The sequence below is a fragment of the Labeo rohita genome, chromosome 17 (assembly GCF_022985175.1).
Source record: "Labeo rohita strain BAU-BD-2019 chromosome 17, IGBB_LRoh.1.0, whole genome shotgun sequence".
NCBI classification, from domain to species: Eukaryota; Metazoa; Chordata; class Actinopteri; order Cypriniformes; family Cyprinidae; genus Labeo; species Labeo rohita.
The window spans coordinates 32,371,755-32,398,642 of NC_066885.1; the positions used below are offsets into that span (position 1 = coordinate 32,371,755).

The 26,888-nt window shown below is 35.4% G+C and overlaps 1 protein-coding gene across 4 annotated transcripts in view; it reads right to left on the minus strand.

Moving 5' to 3' along the window:
* Positions 1-26,888, minus strand: part of ralgapa2 (Ral GTPase activating protein catalytic subunit alpha 2) — a 182,486-nt gene that overhangs the window by 101,803 nt on the left and 53,795 nt on the right. For all 4 annotated transcript variants that reach the window (XM_051132677.1, XM_051132675.1, XM_051132674.1 and 1 more), the window contains exons 4-15: positions 17,887-17,944; positions 14,543-14,586; positions 14,269-14,449; positions 9,305-9,420; positions 9,040-9,178; positions 7,932-8,134; positions 5,299-5,529; positions 3,664-3,837; positions 3,454-3,588; positions 2,251-2,399; positions 2,034-2,145; positions 614-851 (exon numbers count right to left, since the gene is read on the minus strand). In XM_051132677.1, the coding sequence (XP_050988634.1) occupies positions 614-851; positions 2,034-2,145; positions 2,251-2,399; positions 3,454-3,588; positions 3,664-3,837; positions 5,299-5,529; positions 7,932-8,134; positions 9,040-9,178; positions 9,305-9,420; positions 14,269-14,449; positions 14,543-14,586; positions 17,887-17,944 (1,780 nt within the window). The remainder of the gene's footprint in view (positions 1-613; positions 852-2,033; positions 2,146-2,250; positions 2,400-3,453; positions 3,589-3,663; positions 3,838-5,298; positions 5,530-7,931; positions 8,135-9,039; positions 9,179-9,304; positions 9,421-14,268; positions 14,450-14,542; positions 14,587-17,886; positions 17,945-26,888) is intronic.

The window sequence follows — 26,888 nt, forward strand, 5'->3', positions numbered from 1 at the left end:
TGTGGCCTGTAAGAACTGGTACTGTTTTTAAGTCTCTTATGACAAGGCTGCATTTATTTAATCAGCATTGTACTGATATTTTGGAAAATAATTATAAAATGTAATATGATACAGAGCTGAATTTTCAGCATTATTACTCCAGTCTTCAGTGTCACATGATTTGCTGCAGAGACATTTCTTATTAATAATAATGTTGCAAACAATTGTGCCATTTCATATTTTTGTGGAAACCATGATACATTTTCTTGAGAGTTAGCTGCAGATCAATTTCATGTTCAACTGAAGTACATTTTCTGTCAAGATGCAGATTTTTACTGCTTATTTTTAAGAAGAACATCGAAATATAATAAACTTTATATACTTACATAGACTTTTACAAATGCATTAACCTAATTAATGCATCTTTCATTTAATATTTGCAAGTAAGCCATTATATACATTTGCAAACATTATCCTTATTTTTAGTTCAATAGTAATCAGTTATTCAAGTGTTGAAGTCCTCGAATGCATTATTTAAAAAGTCCACCCCAAATGAAAAGTCTAAAACATATTAAGCTATATTGTCCAACTCATATCCCATTCATGTAATTTACACACACAAGCACCCCCGTACCCCTGCCACGCTGCTTCTTTTCCTTCTGTTCTGAGAGTTTGTCCAGCGGTAGGTTGTGGAGGTCCAGGCCGTAGACGTGACGGGCCAGTACAGCAGTGAGAGAGTCCATGATGCTGGCCCACTCGAACACCAGCTCCTCCCAGTGGCTGAGAGAGGACAGCACAGCCAGCAGCTCATCCCACAGTTCACGGGAGATAAACACGGTCAGGTTGGCCCGCACCCACGCCACAAAGATCGTCTGCGAATGACAGCAGCACACAATTCAAACTGACCACCACATCAAACCATATCATCATACGCAGCAATAACAATCAAGTATTGTACAACATATTACAACAAGTATTATAAAGTATTACACAGGACGAAACATTGTTCTGGCATTAGAGTTATTTAAAAATAAACACCTTATAGAAAGACCTATTGTTTTTTCTTTTTTTTTTTTAAATGAAAGAATGTTAGCTTCACATTCTATCATTAACATTCAAATCAATCTTATAAAATCAGTTATTCTGTTCCTGCAAAATCCATGAATATGTCATGCAGATTTTTTTTTTTGCTTTTTTAGTAACAATGTAAAAGTCATTACTGTCACTTCTGATGAAATAAATGCAGCATTGCTGAATAAATGTAATCATTTCAACCATGGAAAGTCATCAATAAAACAGCTTGTAAACTAAATGTCACGCTGCATTACATTTAACCTCAGGCAAGTTATTTAGTGTCCAGAGCTTTTGTTTGCTAGAGAAATTAGTTCTAGAGAAGAGCATTTTTCTAAATATATGCACAATATTATATATTCATTACATTTTATTTAACCTGTTAGTGATGTTTTAATTATTTAATGTATGTTTAAACAGCCACTGTGTAAAGAATTATATTTCAAGAACAAACTGGAGTAAAAAACATGCCTTTATAATTAGATTAACATGTTGATGTAAACACTGCTTTATGTGCAATTTCATGTTTCCATACAGTTTCTAAAAATAAATAGCAATTGAATGAAATAGTTTGCTAAACTGTAACCTTTAATGTTAAAGTAATGTGCAGTAATAGGGCTCCCAATATAGATTACAGCATTAGCTAAGCTTTTTTTTATTCTTGAGAAAATTGTAGCTATATTTGAATTTATTTAAAGACAGTCGCCGTTTAATAAATTTTGTAATTCTTTTTTTCCCCTGCTGTAAAGAAAACATAACTATAACTTCAAAACCAAGGTAAGTACCTATTCAATTCAATTCAATTCAATTCAATTCAAGTTTATTTGTATAGAGCTTTTCACGATACAAATCGTTGCAAAGCAAACCGTCATTTCTGTGTATGATTACATCCCTAACTACTATATAAAAATACAGACTTTATATAAGATGCATATCTGACTGATGCTGTGTATGAAGCCATGGGCTGTTAGTCTCATACTCACTTTGAAGAGGACGCTGGCCAGGCTGTGGGCGAATGTGTCTTTTCTTTGGTTCTCCTGTGGTTTCCTCATCACAGCTTCTGTGATCCTCAGCAATACCTGTAGCAACTGCTCCCTAAAATAATAAGATTCACACAATATGATGACTGTGTGTGAACAGCTGCTGAACCAGAGCAGCGCTCTATACAGATTCAGTGTTGATATGTCGTGTGCGACTGACCAGGTCTGGCGGTTCATGTTTTGCTCCATAATAATGTGACGGTAGACGCTGAGCACGGCTCGGCACACCTCCAGTTGGTTCTCCAGCAACTTGGGCACATCCTGACACGGCTCCAACAGGAACACGTTGGCAGAGTTTGTCAGGAACACCTGAGAACACATTAAACAAGTCAACGTGTGCTCAAATTTAGCTGCATAAACACAATTTATTAATTTATTTTTGGTCATGACTACTTGTACACTGAGGTGCAAATAACTACAAGTAAAAATATTATCTAACATTGTTTGCACTTAGTGTAAGTACTAGTTATTGCTATTTGTACTTCCTCTGCCAATTTTGTTATGCCCTTTTTCTTAAAGTCTTGTGAGGTTAAACTGGATTTTTCACACTTTTATAATTAAGATTAAACAAACAAAAAAAAAAATTATTAACCAAAATCAACTGCTGAAAGATTTTTTTTGACTGTAGATGAAGAAAAATAGATGAAAAAACAGTACATTTCTAAGCTGATTCTGAAGACAGTCTTAAATTTCAAATATTTTAGTTTTTGACAAATTACAATGGAAATGTTCTGTTTTCCCCTTTATTCTGGCTCTCAAAATGTTGGAAAAAAAAAAAAAAAATTACAAAATTTGAAGAAGAAATAAAAAGTTTAACCACAATATCAAACAGTTTAATAATCGAATGTGAGTCAAAATGATCCCAAAACAACAGAAGGGTTAATGTTTTTTTTTGTAATACCTACTAGGTCTGCATTTATTCGATTAAAAAAAAGTCAAAATTCTTTGATAAATAGAAAGTTTAAAAGAACAGCATTAATTTGATTTTTTTTTGTACGATTATAAATGTCTTATAAAGGACTTTTTTGTTTTCCTTTTTAATTGCTGAGTGCAATTGAATTTGTACTTGCACCTTTGAATGGCAGTGTATCACTTTTTTTTAAGCAACACAACTGTTTTCAACAAGGACGATAATCAGAAATGTTTCTTAAGCAGCAAATCAGCATATCAGAATATTTTCTGAAAGATCATGTGACACTGAAGACTGGAGTAATGATGCTGAAAATTCAGCTTTGCCATCAAAATAGTTAATTACATTTAAAATATATTAAAATAGAACAATTTCCTTTAAATTCTAATAATATTTGACAATATTACTGTTTAATGTTAAGTGTGAGATGAGAGGGTATAGGTGTGTGAGCACCTGCAGGGCGGGCTGGATGCCAGCCTTCACATCCAGGTTCTGTTCTGCAGTCAGACAGCCTCTGCTGATGGCGCTGCTGAAGGAGTAAGTGCGCCCCCAACTGGACGATCGTTTATGCCCATGAGTCGCCAAGACCTGAAGGGTTGATACAGGGCAAGTGAGTGGGAATAATTTAATGAATCAGCATGAACAGTTTGTGCGTGACCGTACCTGCACATGTGCACTGTCAGTCTCGGAGATGAGGTGCTCTTCCTCTCCATCTTCCTCCTGGCTTGTTGTCTCAGGCTCAGCCATGAAATGAGGCTTTTCCTGCAGAATCCACTTCCTGTAGACTTTGATCACCTTGCGAGTGGCTGAAGCTTCACAGGCCGGCAGCAGGAAAGCCTAAGTGATGACACAAAGAACAAATGATACACACACACAATTTTTACCAGTGTCTTCTTCTATAACAGGGACTTCTGAACTGTTTCATACCAAGGACCCTTAATAAGTAGCAGTTTTACATGATGAATTGATTCTGGCCACAGGGTGGCAGCAAAAGACAGAGCATCTGAACTAAAATTACATTTTCTGATACAAATCATCAATTAATTAATTGCTTAATTCAGATCTATGTATTATATAGTGGCTCCAAGACATAACTGTACATAACTGTGTGCGTATACATATTGCTGTCAATACTGGCAAAATCTACATACTGAAAAATACTGTAGGTGTTAAATAATGTTTTTTGTTTTGTTTTGTTTGTTTTTCTTTTCTGTGATTGTGCAGCCCAGGCAATTTTAAATACCAGATACAGTTTGTCTCACCAAAATACCAATAATAGCTAGGGGAGAAAATATATGCATAATGCAGGACTTTTAATTAAGAACAAGCCTGAAATACAGCAGGACTCTTATTTTGAAAATATCCACGCTTCACTACTTCCAGCTGCTCATTTAAACAGAGGAGGGAAGTGAAATATGACCCTGGACCAAAAAACCAGTCTTAAGGGTCAATTTTTTGAAACTGAGATTTATACATCTTTATAAATTTATACATGAATAAATATGTTTTCAATGAATGTATGATTTGTTATGATAGGACAACATTTGAAAACCTAGAAAAAAAAATCAAAATACTGAGAAAATCACCTTTAAAGTCATCCAAATGAAGTTCTTAGCAATGCATATTACTAATCAGAAACTGAGTTTGATATATTTACGGTAGGGCATTTACTAAATATCTTCATGGAACATGATATTTGTTAATCCTAATTATTTTTGACACATACAATGTATTTTTGGCTATTGCTACAAATATACCTGTGCTACTTAAAACAAACTGGTTTTGTGGTCCAGGGTCATAAATATGTATTCTTATGGCAGTCTACAACAAATTATAATATAAACAAAGTAAACACTTTGATAATTCATCAAAACTTGATCATAAATAATCTATTGCCATACATGCATGGTAAATTCATTGACTGTGAAGTGCTCTGAAACTGTAAGCCTGTAGAATGCACAACAGCATCGCAGTTTGCATTTGAACATGCAGCACTTATATTCATAGGCTTTTGAAGTTTAATAATAACATAATAATAACATTAGGCTGTATTCTGATTTCTTCTTTTCCACCCTCAGACCTCTTAAAATTATAACTATTTTTGATATATTGCAGCATATCATATCATGATGTATGCACCTTGATACATATTGCATTCTGGACCCAACAATACCCCTAGACAAGTGTGCAAGTATTTATTGGGGTCACTGTATCTCTAACCAAGCAGAATTTGTCTAAAAACATGCAAACGTCAGGTGACATGATGTAAGCTATAGACCGGAGCACTCAGTCTCTGACCTGATGGAAGACCTCGTTGACGAAATTGACGTTGTCTCGTGTGGAGAGCAGGATGGACTGCACCATGTCATAGACGGTGCGATGCTCCTCCTCGATGCTACACAGACTGGAGTTGCTGCCCCTGCGATCTGACAGCGTGCTGCTGTTTGAGTGATTCTTCTCCTGTTCCACAGGACCATTGGGCTCGGTGTCTGCGCTCTTCTCCTGACTGACACCGCCCGCAGTCACAGTCTGAACACAAACACAGGGATAAGAAAGAGCTTTCTCACATTAGCTACATTTGTACAGTTTGTAGTATAAGACTTACTAAGAATTACTAAGACAACCTATTAGGAAAAAAAAATGTGGAAAAGTGTCAACACTCCTTGGAAAAACAGAAACTTGAAAAATGAAAAATAAATAAATAAATAAATAAATAAACAAACCACTTTGCACAGAGGTTTTGAGGCTACTGTTGTAATGCACAATGACATCATAGAGAACCTGCTATTTTTCCTTCAAAAAATCAAATAAACAAAAAAAACATTTTGCCAGCTGTTGTGTATTCCTATGCACCTTGCCAACATAGAGGACAATATGTACTTCTATTATTGTGAGATCTACAGTATTATAAGTTCAATGTTTCCTGCACACTGTATAACTGTATGCCAAAAACAGCAACATTATTTCTATGTAGTTATTTATTTTTGAAGAGAGTGCATTTGAAGTTGATAATGCACTGAACACAAGCATTACAATGTTTCTGCATCTGAGCTTTTAAAGGGGGAAGTCCACTTCCAGAACAAAAACTCACAGATAATATACTCACCCCTTGACATCCAAGACTGATGTTTTTCTCCATATAATGGACTGATATGGTGCCCCGATTCGGAACTTCCAAAATACAGTTTAAATGCGGCTTCAAACGATCCCAAATGCGGTTGTAAACGATCCCAGCCGGGAAAGAAGGGTCTTATCTAGTGAAACGATCGGTTATTTCCATAAAAATAATACAATTTATATACTTTTTAATGGCAATTGCTCGTCTTGTCTTTCTCTTCCTGACCTCTTTTTGCCAGTTCATGACAGTTAGTGTATGTTGAAAAACTCCCATCTCATGTTCTCCCTCAACTTCAAAATCATCCTATATTGCTGTTTTACCTTTTTTGTTGAGGGTGTTTGAGCTTCTTTGCATGTTCACTTTGCAAAGACTGGGTCGGTACTTCTGCAGTGATGTAGGATGATTTTGAAATGATTTTTGAAGTTGAGGGGAAAAAAAAAAAAGATTTTTCGACATACCCTAACTGTCTTGAACCAGAATACACAGAGTTCAGGCAGAGCAAGACAAGACGAGCGTTTGAGATTAAAAAGTATTTAAATAGTTTTTTTTTTTTTTTTTTTTTTAAATGAAATAACCGATCGTTTCGCTAGATAAGACCCTTCTTCCTCGGCTGGGATCATTTACAGCCGCATTTGGGATCGTTTGAAGCTGCATTTAAACCCTAATTTTGAAAGTTTTAACTCGGGGCACCATATCAGTCCATTATATGGAGGGAAATCCTGAAATGTTTCCTTCAAAAAACATAATTTCTTTACGACTGAAAAAAGAAAGACATGAACATAATTTTTGTTCTGTAAGTGGATTTCTCCTTAAAAAACAAAACAAAAGAAAAATAATAATAAAGGTTTAATATACGCATTCTAGATGTTACTTTATTACAACATATGCATAATCACTCAAAATTACAAAACATTATTGTAATTTATATTGAGTTGACAGCCAATGGCATGAAAAAGTAGCACTTGAAAATTTAGCTTTTGTTTTTTGAAACAGCACGGGTTTTGGGGCCTTTGTTTTCCACTATGCAGAAAACGCGGATGGAATTGTGGAATCCAGCCATAAAAATGGAATTTACTGTATAATGCGGAATGTCACTGAATTTGTCAAAGTTTGGATGAATTAATCAAAAGTAGGTCATTACACTTAAATCAAATCACGATATGGACCAGTATCTATAAATATTACAGAAAAACACTATTTAAATATAGATTGTTTATGTTCTGTGTGTCTCTGTGTGTGTGGATGGCGCAGTCCATTTTTTTAGTCTACGGTGCAGAAGCAGGGTTTCATTTACTACACACAGACTGAAGTGCGCGTGACGCTCACTGTGATTTCAGTGTATGCCGACATAAATACATGAATAACACTTCCAGAACTGCTCTGAAGTTGGATGAATAGTTCACTGTTTCTTTTGAGAGAAACTATCGTCATATCATATACACACAGAGATGTAAAGGTATTTACGGCAACCTGGCAAAATAACTTTCGGTTCGGTGAAGACAAATTACTATTGTTTAGTAGAATATACGTAATACTGCTATTTGTACTATTACTAAAATTGTTAAAGCTTTACTTTATTAAGGAATAATCACACAATATTCTTTCATGTTTTCATTTTAATAGTAACTTTGTTTGCCATAAAATATTTTTTTCCAAAAAATTTGGAAAAAAATAAAACAGGTTTTGGGAAAAAAATTAAACGGATTTCATAGGGCCCTATTATGAGTTGGCAAATGAGTTTTAATTAAGAAAAATGCCCATGTGTCTAGCTGACAGTGAGACAGTGGTTCTCTGTTATCAAGCTTCCTCCCACCTGGATGATCTTAGGAAGGACCTCTCCTCCATTCTTAGAGCTGCTCGTGGCCGAGTTCACGTACTTCTTCTCCAGGAAGAAGTTAACGAGCCACGTGATGAAGGCAACGCGGGGAGCCAGATACTGATCCCTAGTGCAGTACGTGCTCTCACTGTTACGCGTCACAGGGACGTACAGGGGCTTTGGTCTGTGAATGGGAAGATCTGAGAGACAGGGGAAAGGAAATACAAATTAAATATAAGAAATAATAACAGAATGTCCCATTAATTACCAGTGAAGTGGATCACTGTGTTAATTTGCATGTAAACACCTCATCATCCAGTGTTTCAGCATCTCAGAGGGGCAGTGAACTACAGATTTATGTGTCCTGTCAGTTTAACAAGCATTTTGAAGTCCACCGTGTGACCGTTATGCTTTATTTCCACATTCCCATAATTTTAAGATTACATAATTTTACAAGATCTGTAATGAGAAATCTCTTGTTCTGTTGTAACGGAAAGTTAAATGTCTCCCTGCAGTTTTCCAACAAAATAAGAGCTCCAGAGGATTCACTTTTAATCAAAAAAAAAAAAAAAAAAATCAAAACATTAAAGCAAATATTGTAATGTTTGTAATTGTATTACTGTAATCCAAAGTTAAATAATTAATATACTCATTATAAATTATTTAATATATTTCTGCCTTGGAGAAAATAATAATAATAATAATAATAATAAAAATAATAGAGATGCTATATCACAATTGAAAATAATTTTGAGTTCCACTGAAAAAAAAAAAAAAAAATCATCCCTCATATCCTCTTACCTTTTTGTTTTTTTGTTTTTTTTTGCATCCTGCTACAGTTCCTGTTTTTTTTTTTGACCAAAACATATTTTTTAAAGTCTGGTATATGCTTTTAAAGAAATATTTATTTAAATTGCAACTAAAGCAACATACTGAACTTTATTTAAGTGTCAACAGAGAGAATGTGTGTGAAAACTGTCATTATATGTGAACATTGAATCATTATTCATTAATACTTTAATCATTTGGCCGATTCTTTATGAACAACCAATCAAAATATGAGCTTTAGAGGTTTAGAGTAAAATATTTCTTGCCTCAAACCCACCTAATTGTGGCTTGTAGAGGTTGGTTTGTTTTGTGAAAGAGGGGAAGAGGTGAGGCAAGTAGTACTTCTTGAACAGGGAGAAGAGAAATCTGAAGCCTGTGTCCTGGCTTTCTTTGTTTTTCCAGTCCAAGCTGGATGCCTGTGCAGGTTATAAAAAAAACAGATTCACATAACATCACTGCAATTCAGTTATGATCAACATGCAGACTTTGAATAGAAACTAAGCATTATCAGCCAAGCACTGATATGAGCAGCTCTGTCTCACCTGCAGAACCATGACCTTGAGCACAATCTGGAGAACAGAGCAGGTGTGGTCATCTGCCACTTTCTCTCCGGGAACCGCAGGCACCAGTGGGGTGATCTCCTCTGGCACAATCTTGGCTACAACACCACAAACATTGAATATACTCAATACTGAAAATCTGAATATTCTCAAAAACATCTGAAAGGTAAAGTGTGCAGTTCATAATCCTGTCTTGTCGCCACAGTGCCAGGGAATTCTATATGGTTGCTCTTCTGTTTAGAGGTTCTCCACCTTTTTTAACCCCGAAGTGCCAAACTGTCAGACAATATTCGATGGTCCCCAAAACTACTTATTTTCACTTTTCTTTTCTTTCTTTTTTTTTTTAATTCACAAATAGCATTTCCTACACAGCTTGCCATAACTAGATGAAATGATATTTACTTATTTTATATTAAACTTATATAATATATATTATATAAGACACTGGGTTTCAGTTTTACAGGTCTAGAAGTCACACTTAAATTCACTTAAAATGCCAGTTGTTGAGGAAAAAAGGACATAAAATCAGCTTAAATCTTGATTTTTTGTTGTCTAGCTTTTTTTTTTTAAGTTTGTTTTATCCATAACATTTAATAAGTATACTTAAGTACTTAAGTAGCAAGCAGTGTTGGGCAAGTTACTTCCAAAATGTAATGCATTATATATTACTAGTTACTGTCTTTTTAAAAGTAGTTACATTACAATATTACTGTCTCTAAATTTTAATGTGTTACACTACTACTACGAGTTACTTTCACCAAAATATCCACAGAAGTATGACTAGGCATTATAAAATGTCAAAATGTAGTTTATATGCATTATACATCCAGTGGAGGGTAATGTGGTAGGTCTACATTGCATAAAATTATAAAATCATATTTAGATAGGCTACCGGTATGTAGGTCTACATTAACATTACTTGTAGTTTAAGTTAAACCAGATAAGCACAAAATTATTACATTTATACATAACGCCGGTAAATAAAGCGAAATGTTATAATGTACAAACAAACACAATACCTAGCCTATAGACTATTTTGAATGGATGAATTAGGCTAATTTAAAGCAAAACTGAAAGCACATTGTTCTCACGCAGCCTTCCTCTCTCATTCAGCATGAATCCAATTATATGTGTCTAGATTCGCAAAGTATTAGTAAACCAAGCTTTGTACTTAACGCGTGTAAAGACATCCTCACGTGAGCAAATATGTGTTTGGCCCGACCTCAGGCTCAACGGCACGGATTGTACTAGGCAGTGCGCTATTTTAATTAATCAGTGTATATGTTTGGTTGACTGTATTTTATTCTGATAATGAACAGGCTGCAATGTTTGCTGTATGTGTGTGAGGCGCCGGCGCGATCGAACAGCGGAAACAATAACAAAAAAAATACAAATTTTTGGTGATACAGATCATTCGAACTGCAGTGTGTTTACTTTTATTTCTGTCATCAGCATATGTCACTCAGTCTTTTCTTTTCGTTTTGTTAATCTGTTAATTAGGCTATTTAAGTTAAATATATTTCACGCATTCATTCTTTTTATATATAGCCTATGATTTGATAAAAACATATTTTGTTATTTTTAGTTGAACTTAATTTTTGTTGCTTGTCTCCGCTCTTCTCCGACCCCGCAGGTGTCTCTCTCTCCGTTAGCTTAGTGTTAGTGGCACCAGTCCAGGTGTTTCCAGGAGGTATTCGTGATATTTCTCCTTGTTGAGAGTTTAGTGCCGCACATAGAGTACACCTGATTATGCATACTTATTCTTTTTTCTGATGAAATGAATAAAACGGGAGCGTGTCCATCTCACACATGTAGAATCCGTCTCTGCAGTCATCTTAAACATCAAATTCCAGCAACAGGAAATAGACAAACTATTTTACACGGATTTTTCTCTGGTGCTGTTTTGCAGTATTGGTAAATTCACCACTTAATTTTGAGTTGAAATATGTTGTTGTAACTTGTGTTACCGAGATCGTAACGAGTAATAATATTACCCAAATTTTATTAGTAAGGCATTATATTACTGCGTTACAGCAAAAAGAAATATACTACTGTAATATTATTACTTTTGTAATGTATTACTCCCAACACTGTAGCAAGTAGTATACTTAAGTAGTAAATTTAAGCATACTTAAGTTTATTTATAGCTTATAATTTGTATTTAATATAGTAATAGACTCTATACAGCAATAATTGTGTTAATTACAGTGAGAATTAATGAAGAACTCACTATTTACATATAGCCTATTAACAACGTAGAGACTACAACATATACATTATGAATAAACTATAAGCTAATAGTTTGTTAATGATTTGTAAGTGCTTCATTAGTATATGTGTATTATAAAGTGTAATTTTATCTTACTTTAATTCATATTAAGTCATCTCTCAAGGCCCCTTCGGAAGTATGTTGAGGCCTCCAAGGATATGTACGTCTATAGGATATGAGACCAGTTGGAAACCAACAAGCTCTACAATATAACAAATACTTGTATGCATGTTCAAATTCTAATCTAAAGCACGAGCAACAGAAATAATGACACCTCAGCAAATGATGCTCCTACCATGTCCAAAAGCACACATGACTGGATGAGCCACATGTTCGGAGCATTTATTTCAATAATTATTCAGAAATCTTAAATGGCTCACTTATTTTTATCACATGGATTGTGTCAGCTCAAAGCGCCGTGCCACATTGTTCCTGCCACTACTGTCTTTGTCACTGCAGAAGGCTGAACAGCCTTCAGTGTGAATAGCCTATGTGTTTCACTAATGAAATCTATTCAGACATAAAGCACATCAGCACTGACAGAAAGGAATATTCCCTGATTTCAAACACATATGAACACATCCACAGTGCTTGAAATGAATGGGTCATTACCGGTTCAAGGGCATCAATAAAATCTATTCCGAGAGGAAACATCAAGGGAAATCATTCCTTTCAGCATTTAACAGACTCTGACCTCCTTTTCTAAAGGATGCTGTGCTGCCATTTGATTATTACACTCTAATGCTAGATTTAAAGTGCCTTTGTGCCACAAGAGCATTAATGGCCATCATTAAAAATCACATTCCCAGACAGAAACACAGTAGATGTGTTGCAAATGGTGAGGAATAAAATGAGTGAAGGGCAAAACCGTGAACATGGAAGAATAAGAGAGTTACTGGGCACTTCAGGTACAGCATTCACACTGAGCTCAGCTGATCAAACCCTGCAACATTTCTGCTTTATTTTGTCATTCCCAGCAGTCATTGCTTTATCGATGCTTTAGATCAGGGGTGGCGAACGTCAGTCCTGGAGAGCCGCAGCCCTGCAAAGTTTGCTTCAACCCTAATCCAACACACCTGAACAAGCTAATAAAGGTTTGAAGCATTACTAGGAAGCTATAAGCAGGTGAGTTTTTATTGGGGTTGGAGCTGAGCTCTGCGGGGCTGCAGCTCTCCAGGACTGGAGTTCGCCACCCCTGCTTTAGGTTCAACGGACCATATGACATACAGAGCATTGTAGGAATTACATATTTTTTAAGCCAAAACCTGTGGCTGGCTGCATAAACTGCTTAGACTAGAAAAGTAAAATACTTAATGTTTTCTGCAAGACTGGTCATAACTTTTCAAAGCCAGTTACACAAAAGTGTAGATTGATCTAAATTGAATCTGAAAAGCAAGACCGATAACCACTTGGTTAACTGCTAGTTAGTCAAACTAGTTCTTAAGACACAGTCTAAACATAGTGGTTGTGTTTATACAACTGGCCCTTTAAGTACTTTAGTTTAGCACTTCCAGCTACATTTGGATTCAGCCATCTGTGTTCATTAAATTGTGCTCATTTGTGAAGATTATCATGATGAACAACACATGTAAGAATCATAAACTTTTGTTGGTCACAGAACATTTTCTGCAATAATTCAAAAGTCAATGGAAATCCTATTGTTTTTTTTTTTTTTGGTTTTGTTTTATTTGGTCCAATAAAATGTATAATAACTGCAGCGAAATAAATAAAAAAAAATTGGCAAGCTCTGATCTGATTGGTTGGATTTTTCCTTGGATTTTCCTACTCTATACTTCCTTTAAATGAGACATAACGGGACACGTTCTGAAAGAGTTATCACTTTTGACACTGTATTACTGTGATATTACCAGATATAGCCATGCCTAAACATTGTGAAAAACATCAGTGTAATAGTCAATTCTTGGTCAGAATAAGATGAAAGTGTAATTGCAGATAGTCTACAGGCTAAGGAATAAAAGATTAAGGTTACACTTCATATAATTTCACTTTTTACTTTTTACGTTCACGTTAAATCGCAAAACACAGTACAACACTTATTTTACTGTGACCTTGCTATATGTACTTACTGTAGTAATAATAACAGTAAATTATGCATAATTACCCCAAACCAAACCCTAACGCTAAATAATGTTGTTAACTAATATTAGCATTACTCAATACTTATTTGTATAATTACACCGCAAGGACACCTTAAAATAAAGAGCAACAAAAAATACTTTTGCTGCTATTGAGTTGTTTATTGGTTGTTTATTGGCTGCTATTGGTAAGTTTAGGGACATGGTTTGTGGACTGGCTGGGTTTAAGGGTGGGTTAAAGGGTAGGTTTTTTTATATACTTGTACAATGTAAAAATATGTATGTACACTGTAAGTGCACTGTTTCAAATGACTAGTATATGTTAGTACATAATAGTTAAAGCAGGGGTGCCCAAACTGCAGAGTTTAGCTCCAACCCCAATTAGACACACCTGAACCAGCTAAGCAAGCTCTTATAGACATACTAGAAACTTCCTGGCAGGTGTGTTGAGGCAAGCTAAACTCTGCAGTAAACCAACCCTCCAGGACTGAGTTTGGGCACCCCTGAGTTAAAGACACTTGATAAATACAGCGGGTCCCAGATTAGTTGTGTGCATGTTAATGTGTGTGCACATTTGTTACCGTCAGGCGGGTTGGAAAAGGGGTTGTATATGATGGTGTCCAGTGTGCAGGGTCCTCTGGATGAGGGTACAGCAGGGAATCCAGGAATCAGACAGGCGAAGATAAGGAGCTGCTCTTCGGCACAGTTACTCTGCAGAGCCTGCAGCCAGAGCAGGAACAGACGCATGCCCTCACAGCGGATCTGCACACACAAACACAACACCACTTCCTGCATTCACTCTGATCCACAACAGACGTGTTTATCATCAGTCTTCTGATCCATTAATTGTCTTACCTTGAAAGAGTTTCCAGTGTGCAAAAGTTTTTTGAGTATAGAACCTATTAAAAAAAAGAAAAGAAAAGAAATGATTAGTAACAGATTTAATCATTACACTGCACAGCTTTCTAATGCACAAACCTAAAAGTAATTAAAAAGGTTAATAGAGACTATGATGAAATGATTTGGTTGCTACTGATCGAGGACTACAGTTTGAGTATGAGAGGGCATAAGCCAAAATATTATTTCTAACAAATCTGACTGTTAGAATTTATCTATACTGTTTTCCACCTTGGAAATTCATGGACACAACAGTGGCTAATAATATTTGGGAACCACTTAATATAGGGACCAATTCACACTGTTAAGTAGCTACTTATTAGCATGCATATTACCAGCAAATTGATCGTTTATTAGCACTTCTAAAGCATATATTCTGCATGACCATATTCTACATCCCTAATCCTATGCAACACCTACACTTAGCAAATACCTTACTAACTATTAACAAGCAGAAAATTGGGAGTTTATTGAGGCAAAACTCATAGTTAATGGTTTGTTAATAGTGAGAATTGGACCTTAAAACAACATGACCAATATTTGATATGGTGTTTTATGTATACTTTTAATACTTTTATTTAGCAAGAATGCTTTAAATTGACCAGAAGTGGTGATAAAGTCATTTATAATGTAACAAAAGATTCCTATTTCAGATAAATGCTGTTCTTCTGAACTTTCTATTTATCAAAGAAACCTGACAAAATATCTACTCAGCTGTTTTCAACATAATAATAGTAAATGTTTTTTGAGCAGCACATCGGAATATTAGAATGATTTCTGAAGGATCATGTGACTGGAATAATGGAGTAATGCTAAAAAATCAGCTTTGAAATCACAGGAATAAACTACATTTTAAAATATATCCAAACAGAAAATAGTTATTTTAAATTGTAAAAATATTTATAATTTTAAAAATAATATAATTTTTTGTTGCAATTTAGATCAAATAAATGCAGGCTTGGTGAGCAAAAAAGACTTCTTTAAAGTGCTCCTATTATGCCATTTTAAAGGTTGCTAATATTGTTTTATCAGTCTCCTAAAACAGGTTTACATGTACGCAATGTCAAAAAACACTTTTAGATTTAATTTTACCTAATTTCTAAATGATTCGTAACGACTCGTACGAAGCAGTTTGAAGAATCAGTCTCTCTAAACCCACACGGACTACCGTGGAAAGTGCTCGCAATTTGTGAACCAGGCATACCTCTACGTTGTAAACTTCAACTGGTATAATGCATTAAGTGGCTTTCACACCGAACGTGGAAAGCGCTGCGCTGGCCGCTGGGTTCAGTGCAGCCCTTCAGAGCGCAGCGGCAAAAGTTCAACTCATTTGAATGTGATTCATAGGAAAACTTTTTGTGTGAAAGCCGCTTCGTGCAACATCCTTTATCATTACTCCAACTAATGAGACAGACAGACAGTCAAGCTGCATCAATCACAAATTGTCAGACTACAGTGGGTCCACAGCTGAACAACAGAACTACAGAAGCGTGAGTTAGCCGGTTCGCTAGACAAGTGCAGGCATGTTACACAACATAACATACACAACTACGTATTTTGAACGATCGCTAGAAAATACAATCTTTGTAGCTTCATCTTTTGGAAGTGAATATAAAACAAATTTACTCTCACAGCGTAGGATACAGCGTCTTCTCGACATGACGTAAACCACATGGAAATGTTACTGTGTTTGTAGGCAGGCAAGTTGTTTGCGACGTAGAACGTGGGCGGACATTATGCAAATATGCTACTTCATGACGTATAGACGTAACAGAATAATACTCGAATTCTTGACGATTCGTTCAGGCGATTGTGAGCCGACTCTTTTTTTGATAGACAATAACTTTATTTTTCATGCACTGTCTGCGTCACAACTTTGCAGATAGTTTATGTCCACATACAGCTACACGGCACACTGCATGAAAAGTCATATTTTTAAAAGAATAGTTTTTTTTTTTTTGTATTTATGCTTTATTTTAAATTAGATTGTTGATTGAAACATGCCATGCCAATTATTTGGAATTGGAGTAGGGTCATGAACGGCGTAAGCACAAACCAGTCGACACAGGTAGTTTTTTGCCTCTTATCCCGATTTCGCATGGCATGTAATCACAATAACCTGCTGTCTGTCGGTTATTAAAGTGTGCATGTGTGATACGTGACAGGAACGCATCATTAGTGCAGATTTAAGCACATCTAGACAGAGCAAACACTTTACAGCAAAGAAAGGAGGAAATATATCACAAAAGCAGACTCTTTCATGACACAGAAACTAAGTATTCTCATCTCATGCAGCAGAATTAGTAGTGGTTCAGTCCAAACGCTACATTTATAACTGCATGAGAGGATAATATGAGCTGTAAGTTTCACATAAGTTGTTGCAAGCTTTATTTAACATCACACCTGGAGTATGGAATCAGATATGCAAATGATTGTATTTTGACATCACTAAAGGGTGCTTACTGGCGTGCATGCAAACTTGCTCAATGTTGCTGAAAAAGCGGTCACAAACTCCTATTACATCCTATTTACCCTGTTGTAGTTTATTTTGATATTTCAAACCAGGAAATGCAAAAAATAAATAAATACATAAATAAAATCCATCCATCTGCTGAAATTTTATATTCATATGCCAGTTGTGACATTGCTCTGTCACACAGTCTCTACAGTAAACTGGAGGATCAGATGTGCTGTACTACGACATGCTTTATAATCAACTGAGGAACAACTGGAACACAGTCTGGAATTGGACTGGATCTATTAAAAAGCCAAGCTGTGTTTTGATACTTTAGCGGACACAGAGAGGATTGCGAGCATAAGGACATGACTTTGCTCAGCAAACACGTATAACTAAAATCAATAACAATAATCTTAGACACTGTTGCAGTAATTTTTGCTTGAATTTCCCTTAGGGATCTGTCTGTCTGTCGTCTCTACGCACAGGGCTCTAATTGAGGTTATTGCCTCCTTTGAGGGTCTTCCTGTACGGAAGACTGAAACCACGAGACGCATAATTTCATTTAGTAATTTGCATTTCAAATGAAGCCTCTCATTTGCATTTCTCATTTATTAACCTCCTGCTCTCACTCACTCTGTAGCTAATTATTTTCTGTGAGAAAGCATTAAACCAGGTTACACTGACTCTCTCCTGAACCTGCTTTAACAGCAGAACTCATACAGACTGACTCATAAATAATAACGCACAAAGAAATAGTGATACTGTAAGCAATATTTTAATTTCAACAGCTAAACTGTGTGGCATGAACCATGTGAGTGTAACATGAGGTTTGAGCAGCACTCACCTATACTGTGAAACTGCCATCGACTGTTGATTTTCTCAGGTAGAAGTTGCAGAATTTTCTGAAAGGAAAAATAAGAACAGTGATTACATTGAACTAATAGCATAAATTCACTTCACTTCATATATACAGCTGAAGTCAAAAGTTTACATACATCTTGCAGAATCTGCAAAAAGTTAATTATTTTACCAAAATAAGAGGGATCATACAAAAGGCAGTTATTTTTTATTTAGTACTGCTATTAAGAAGGTTCAAACACTCAATAGGGACTTTAAGCAACAGCTTCCAATGGAACGGCTACGATGACTGGAAGTAGGCTGTAACACCGCTGTAGCGGAGAACGTAAAAATCATTAAGCAACTAGGTGCTGATGCCAACAGCAGACATATCTTTGTACAAATGAAAACATCGTTAAAATTGGCTTAAGTTTAAAACATATCAACACAGATTAAATGAAAGACAAATGGTAGAATCGTATACTGGTGGAATTACAGTGGTATATACTATAAAATGTAACATTTATCTACTAATCTGTGATGTTGTAAAGACTACGGCAAACCAGCTGTTCTCCCGTAGTAGATGGCTACGGTAGAACGTCAAGAAGTGGCAGTTAAAGTCGTGAACGCGCAATATGATGTTGGAATGCTGTTGCCGTTCCATCCGTGGCTGCTGCTTAAAGTCCCTACTGATGCTTCTGAAGGAAACACGGTGTGTTAAAAGTCAGGGGGTGAAAACTTTTGAACAGAATGAAAATGTGTACATTTTTATTTTGCCTAAATATCTTTTTTTTTTTCCTTTATTACTGCCCCTCAGATGCTACAGACAATACTTGCATGTTTCCCAGAAGACAAAATAAGTTCAATTTACCCTGATCTTCAAATTTAAAAAGTTTTCACCACCGGATTTTAATGCATTGTGTTTCCTTCTGGTTTGAACCTTTTTTAATAGTTGCATATGAGTCCTCAGTTGTCCTCAGTGTGAAAAGATGGATCTCAAAATCATACAGTCACTGTTGGAAAGGGTTTAAATACACAAAAATGCTGACAAACCAAAGAATTTGTGGGACCTGAAGGATTTTTCTGAAGAACAGCGGGCAGTTTAACTGTTCAGGATAAACAAGAGACTCATGAACAACTATCACTAAACAAAAAAACAAACCAAAAAAAAAAAAAAAAAAAAAAAAAAAACACACACACACAGCTGTGTATCATTCAGGTAACAACAGAGTTTTAAGAATCAAGTTTATGTAAAAAGAGGTAATTTTTATAAACTGAACTATTATTTTGTCTTGTGGACTATATGTAAACATCTTATGTGAAATATCTTATTCAGGTCAGTACTAAATAAAGACATGCATTTTGTATGCTCCTCCTTATTTTGGTAAAATAATTAACATTTTGCAGATTGTGCAAGGTGTATGTAAACTTTTGACTTCAACTGTATTTTACACTCATTAATAGTAAACTGGTGCTAATCAAAAAAGGCCATGGCAAGTTTGTGTGAAATTCTTTGCTGTCTCAGGTTCCTCTTTCAATGTACGTCTACAGTTTTACTCTTCATCAGGCCAAAACATAAAGGCAAACATATTTATCCTTCATGTTATGCTGTCCACTAGTAATAATAATGTCACATTTGCCGTTTAAACAGTGTGGAAGCTGACATTAAAGAGTATGTTGTTCAGTTTGCAAAAAATAAACAAACACACAGAATATAAAAAAAAATATGAAAATCTTCAGGAGTCAGCCAAAATTCCAGCAGACAAACACACTCCACAAAATATCTTCTAATTATCACTATAAACAAAATATTGCTTTTTGGCTATTGTAAGAGCCCAATTTCATCTCATTGGGTATTTACTCAAAAGCAATTTATTTGAAACGGTCAGCAGCTAAGTTCAACCCGCTCCTAGCTGTTCTGCCAACTGTGTCCTCACTACCACAAGACCCTTTTGACACCATATCATTAGTGTCTATTCACAGACAGTTAGACGCGTCCCTGTTGGGTGATACATACACAGACAAGTGGGGGTAAGATTCAACTAATGGACAGTGGTAATGTCATCAGTGGCAGTGCATTATGAGTAATGCTATTATAAGACACTCAGCCAAAGAACAGCAACATGGGATCAAGTCTGTCACCACAAACACACGTCCACAACTGATTCTACTCACTCAAAGAGCGCCATCCGTGACACTCAACAAGAAGAGGACACCGTAATGTCACCATAATCTCACGTGTTACGGGACAGCCGTCACTCGAGGTGCTTACCGACCCGTCTCATCGTGTCATTCTCATTTTCTTCCTGTGTTGATGTGGAACGTGATGACACATGAGTATGAGCGCATTCAAGCACCTCGGTATTGATCTTCGGCGTCTATCCGTGTGTGGAAGGACAGCTCTGGATTACAGCCTGTCATTGTCGTGAGGAAACTGACAAATAACTGGAGCTGATATCCAGTGGTGGGATCTGTTTAAGCCTGCACACTTGGGGATCGCCGAAGAAGGCTGAGGTTTCGGTAATGCTTCTTGCAGCGGTAACGGAAAGCGCTCCCCTGCCGCGCTGCAGCGGCGTCTGGGACGGGTGGCGTGGAGCTTGCGAGCTGCTGACAGTTGCCAGAGTCCGTGCTAATCTGCGGCAGCTCTCCAAGCATAAGGATGAAGCATTACCGCAGGCTTTTCTGCATCGCCGTTATCCACACTCGGTGTGCTTACCGCATGGTGAGCATGACTGAGAATACACCGGCCGTGGAGTGATGGGCCTGAACCCACCTGGGATTTACAGCTCCCACGTGCCACCACAACTTCTGAAGCAGAGCGTTTGAGAAGAAACTCCTGGACACTGTAACACCTGATAAGTGCACCAAAATGTAACACCCCCATTCCGTCTGCAGTACCGTTACCAAGTATAGACTCAACAGAAAGCTGCAGGGATGACATATTTTTGTGGGCCAAAACACAAAAAATGGGTTCTGCCCTTTAGGACTACTGGTTCTAATGTCTTGAATCAATGGGTTTTAATGGGTTTTTGGTTAAATCCCTAAAGTAAAGTGTATGGTTACACTCAAAATATTTGTATGTTTTATTCTGTTATTTTTTTAAGCTTGTACTTATTTTGAAAAAGGTGGTTGCTAATAAGAGGTTGCTGCAACATTAAGGTAGAAGTAAAGCAGTCAGTCAAGTTTACATTATTTAGTAAATAGACTTCCACTTTGATTAAAACATATATGGGCCATTCTACAGAACTGGTGCAAACTGCTGTCCCACAAAAAACAAACAAACAAAAAAAAAAACAAACAAACAAAAAAAAAACATTTAAAAAGCAGTACTTAAATATTAGATGTTTACTAAGATCCTTTTATTATCTATTGAAACCCACAATAATATTTAAAATATCAGTAAGCTTAATATAAAAAAAAGTCATCATTTACTGGTACTTTGGGAGTTTTGTCCCAAACTCTAACCCCTAAAATTCAACTTGCGAAAATGATATTATTTTTTTTTTTTTGCATTTTATATAATTTCTTGTTTTCAAATATATATATATTGTTTAGATTTTTTTAAAAAGTGAAGTTAAAAAAATATGTATTTTATATTTTCTTTGTGAATTATGAACGTTTATGCAAGAAAAAAAATGTGTCCTGCATTTTTCATTTCACTACCGAAACAGTGTATGTTTTAGTCCACTGGCTGAGACTGATTTTAACTAGAGCCCTACATTTATGATCAGGAAATATTCCTGTGTCTTTCTCTCTCATAGCTACATGGTGAGTAGATAGTCCCCATCGTTTTGAGGAAAATCTATTCAAAAGTCTGAAAGATCTGTGTGTAACTTTACAGAACGGCACCACCGAACACCGTTTTTCTATAATTAAACATTTTTTTATGGGTGCTATTCCATAACATTTAGTTTTTATATGTGTACCATTGTTCAGAACTGTCCTAGGTAAAGGAGAAGTCCACTTCCAAAGCAAAGATCCACATATATGTACTCACCGCCTTGTCATCCAAGATGTTCATGTCTTCCTTTCTTCAGTCATAAAGAAATTATGTTTTTTGAGGAAAACATTTCAGGATTTTTCTCCATATAATAGACTGATATGGTGCCTCAATTTTGAACTTCCAAAATGCAGTTTAAATGTAGCTTCAAAAGATCACAAATGCGGTTGTAGACGAGTCCAGTCGAGGAAGAAGGGTCTTATCTAGCGAAACGATGGGTTATTTTCATTAAAAAAAAAAAATACAATTTAAATACTTTTTAATCTCAAATGCTTGTCTTGTCTTGCTCTCCCTGAAATCTGTGTATTCTGACTCAAGACAGGCTATGTCGAAAAACTCTGTATTTGTACTTCAAAAATCATTTCAAAATCATCCTACATCGCTGCAGAAGTACTGACCCAGTCTTTGCAAAGTGAACATGCAAAGAAGATCCAACACCCTCAACAAAAAAGGTAAAACAGCGATATAGGACGATTTTGAAGTTGAGGGAGAACATGAGATGGGAGTTTTTCAACATACACTAACTGTCATGAACCGGAAAAAAAGTCAAGGCAGAGTAAGACAAGATGAGCGTTTGACTCTAAAAAGTATTTCTCAGCTGAGATTGTTTACAACCGCATTTGGGATCGTTTGAAGCCGCATTTAAACTGCATTTTGGAAGTTCAAAACCGGGGCACCATATCAGTCCATTATATGGAGAAAAATGCTGAAATGTTTTCCTCAAAAAAACATAATTTCTTTATGACTAAAGAAAGAAAGACATGAACATCTTGGATGACAAGGGGGTGACAACATTATCTGTGAATCTTTGGACTTCTCCTTAACAATGTGCTCATTAGAATCTTTGAGTTAGCTTCAAAAGTATCTAAAATTGTCCCATAAATTTTCCCATAAAATTGTCACTACTGTAACAATCATGACCGAAACATGTCATCATTGTTTCGGTAGTGACAAAAGGGAGCACATAATCTTTTATTTGGGGGAAATAAACAAAAATGTTGTACAGTTATGCAAATTTTTACAACTTAAGTATGTTTTAGCAGCGTTTTAGTGTGCAAGTTAAAATTCTGTAATGCGAAGTGGTTGCTACAAAAACATTATAGTCACTACCGAAAATGTGCCGTCACTACCGAAACACGGGATGTTTTGTCAAAAATAGAGTACACTTATCAACTAAGATGTTATGATAGTGCTTGGATCAGTGTATATTCAAACTAATGAATCCTTAACTTCAGTATGCTCACATTTTTACCTTTTACAAAGAAAAATTGGATTCAAAATACAACAAATCTTATAAATCACATTTCAAATATTGTTGCAAATGTAACTGTTATTGATTTACCTTTGGCTACTTTTTAATAAAAACGATATATATATTTACAAGATGTAAGCAAAATCTTAAGTCAATATAACCCTTCTGTTTAAATTACATATTACTGTGTTACTGACAACTTTGCAGAGAGGACAAATATTCCAAAACCTTCTGAAAATACAATATTAGAATTAAATTCACAATTAGTTGAAATGTGTACCTTGGATATTACAAATTTTGCATATATACAAAAGCTGTGGCAAAAGAAACATTTTTTCAAGACGTTTCCAATGTGTGGATTTTTTTTTTTTTTTTTGTAACACTTTAGAATAGGGAACACTTATTCAGTATTAACTATACTATTATACTAACTATACTATTAACAGACTTTTCTTTCAATAAATTCCTAATTTGCTGTTTATTAATAGTTAGTAAGGTAGTTGTTAGGTTTAGGTATTGGTAGGATTAGGGAGGTAGAATAATGTCATGTAGAATAAGGCATTAATATATGCTTAATTAGTACTAATAAATGGTTGATATTCTAGTAATATCCATGCTAATAAGCAACTAGTTAAGAAACCGTAAAATAAAGTGTTACCTTTTTTTTTATTAAAGACTGAAAGAGTTGTCTGAATCTTAACTGAGGTCATGTGTTTGTTTACAGCCTACATTTAGCTTTTGACTTTGTATTTTGGCTTCAAAAACGTATAAAAGTTGTGTTTATTTGTGAAGATCATCATGATGAGCAAAATGTGTAAGAATCATCAACTTCTGTTGGTCACAGAGCTTATTTTCTGCAATAATCCAAAAGCCAATGGAAAAATCCTATTGGTTTCTGTTGAGGGAACCAGGGTGATTCAAACGTCTGGTTTCCGGGCCTACAAAAATAAGCCGCAATAATTTACTGACATCTTTTCAGCCACAGAAAGATGTCAGTAAATTAGTTTGTGAACTGTTACGCATGCTGTTCCGGGATGTTATGTAATGCTATATTTACCTCAAGAACAAGATAACCAAATATTCATAGCTCATTTGAGAGCTACAGATTGCAAAATATACGACATATATTATGTATTTATTATATTTTTAATTAACCCCTTAAGTGATTACTTAATGTATATTTGAATAAATCTGTCATGAAAACAAGTGTTTAAGACACCCACTATATAAGTTATCATATTTTGAAAACAAATTAATAGCAGAAACAAAATAATATCATTAGATATCATTAGACTTAGAGTCAAGTCCATTCATATAAAGAAAAGAAAGTTAATGGCGTGGAAATGGCAGTCATATGATACAAGGACCAGCAAGCAGTCTTAAAAAAAAAAAAAAAAAAAAAAAAAATCACAGTCTGTACATGTACAAAGTACATGGTTTGTACATGACGTTCAATGTAATAATTTTATGATAACAATTTAGCCCTCAAGCCACAGAAACCCACAAATGCACATGCACTGCTGTAATAAAGGAAAGCCTCAAGCTTTAACAAGATATTAAACAAATATGCTAGAGATGGTGGGAGACAAATGGCAGCATCTGATAATATTCATCTGTTTTAATATTATTATTGATATTATTTCATAGAGGAAAATGGTTTATTCAGGAGTTTGTCTTTTAGGTTTGAATCGGACATGTTTTGTGTGCGACAAACATTTATTAGGTGAGAGACTTATGGAGAAGTTTGATAGAAGTTGCAATACAGAAATACAATTCTTACAAATAATTGTTTAATGTGATGTTAATAATGTTTTGTGCAAAACATATTTCATTACAAATAAACTAATAAATAAATACAACACTTAAACCTGCAAAATGCATCTGAATGTCCGTCTCTGAAGTTGTTTGCTTTTATTTATTTATTTGTTTATTTACGAACACTAACATAATAATGCATCATGCTAGTATTTGTGGCACTACTTTAATTTATGCAGATTTCACTAGAACTTGATGATAAAAGAATTTTACACGGCAAAACTATAAATCTATAGTCAATATCTGTGAGTGTGTTTAACATACACACCAAGGACAAAAAAGTCCTGCTATGACGGTACAGGCATGAATGATGTAAATGACTTTACTGATTAAATATTTTAGAGAACGTGGCAAGGAAAACCGATGAATAAACTGCATACTGAAGATCATCTAATGGTCAAAAAAACACATTATTTAAAATGAAGCATAATTGCTCCTCTGCAGTTTAGATTTTAGAAAATATAGTTGTAATACCCTGGCACTCCAGAAGAGGGAAGCAACTCAACACAATTCACTCCAATTCAACAAACATTTCAATATTCGCAGCACTCCAAAACAGACACTGTCAAAAAAAAAAAAAAAAAAAAAAAAAGAGACAGAGGAATAGAGGAACAGGACATGGCAGCATTTCTCAATCACCAACTGAAAACAGTATACTGAAATTAGACTAAGGGCGTTATGTCACATTTTGCAAGCCGCTGTCACATTTCAAATGACCTTTCAACCAAATCACAAAACAAAATGCAAACAAATGTATCCCAACTGAAGTTAAAATAAAAATTTAAATACAAATTAAATAAATAAATAAATAAAGTTATTATTCTTATATTAGGCCAGTTTAGAACCTTGTAACAAAACAAAACCCTTCACATACCAGTGTCTGAAATAATGGTCTGCTCTCATTGCATCTAAGATATGTTTGTATGCAGTTTTTTTTTTTTTGGCAGTGTCTTTTAAGTGCATCAATGGCAAATCAGTGGCTTTGCTATGAGTTCTGCACTTGCTCGTTTTCTGTATATAATTCATTCCCATGCGTTGTGGTACCCTTGTGAACGTGCGTCGAAGACTGACATGGAAGTAAAGAAACTGTAAGAAAAAGGTAAATCAATTCCAGAGGGCAAATATTACCACTTTTAATGGAAAAAAGTAATTTCTGACCCAGGTATCAATAAGTCATACTAGGCTATAAATTGCCGATTCATGCATTTATCCACTAATAATCATGATTTACACAATCCAGACAAATCTCCAGATTATCCAAACAGTAAAAAGATCACATTCAATTAATTGTGCATAACCAAACTAATTCATGAGCTAAGTGATGTCAAAAATACCACTGTGTTTTGTTATTAAAAGTCCTTAATATATTTTAACAATGTAGTAACAAATTTTCCTAAAAGCAACAAGGCACTCAATGCTGCGTAATCCTTTAGCCATCACCGTACAGCACAGTGCTTAAATACCACGAATGCAACAAATCAAAATCCAACAGAGGAGAGCACCAAATAACTGAGAGCCTGCAAAAACTCCCAGTCAGACAGGTGGATCTCTTCCACCAGAATCACAGGGTTACTTCAGGTCATTTAGACTGACAAGCACAGAGGAAGTGAGGGATGACAGACAGAGAGAGACAGAGAGACTGAGTTAAAGCTGCTTGTTCTCTTATTTATGACCTTTTTGGTCCATTTGCATACTGATGCATCATAGTGGGCCTAAATGGACATCACTGATGGCCAATCAGCACTGCTCGTGAGAAAACAGGCACGATTACAAATGGATTGCTCACTTGCAAAACCAGTTTCCTATTCTAATCACATTTGGTACAGGGGTTATCATATTAACACACTCTCATCTTGTTTGGGCTGTGCAGATACAAGCGTATATTGATATAGTATGATTATTTTTCTCATGATACTGCACCAACACTCTAGACTTTGGTGTG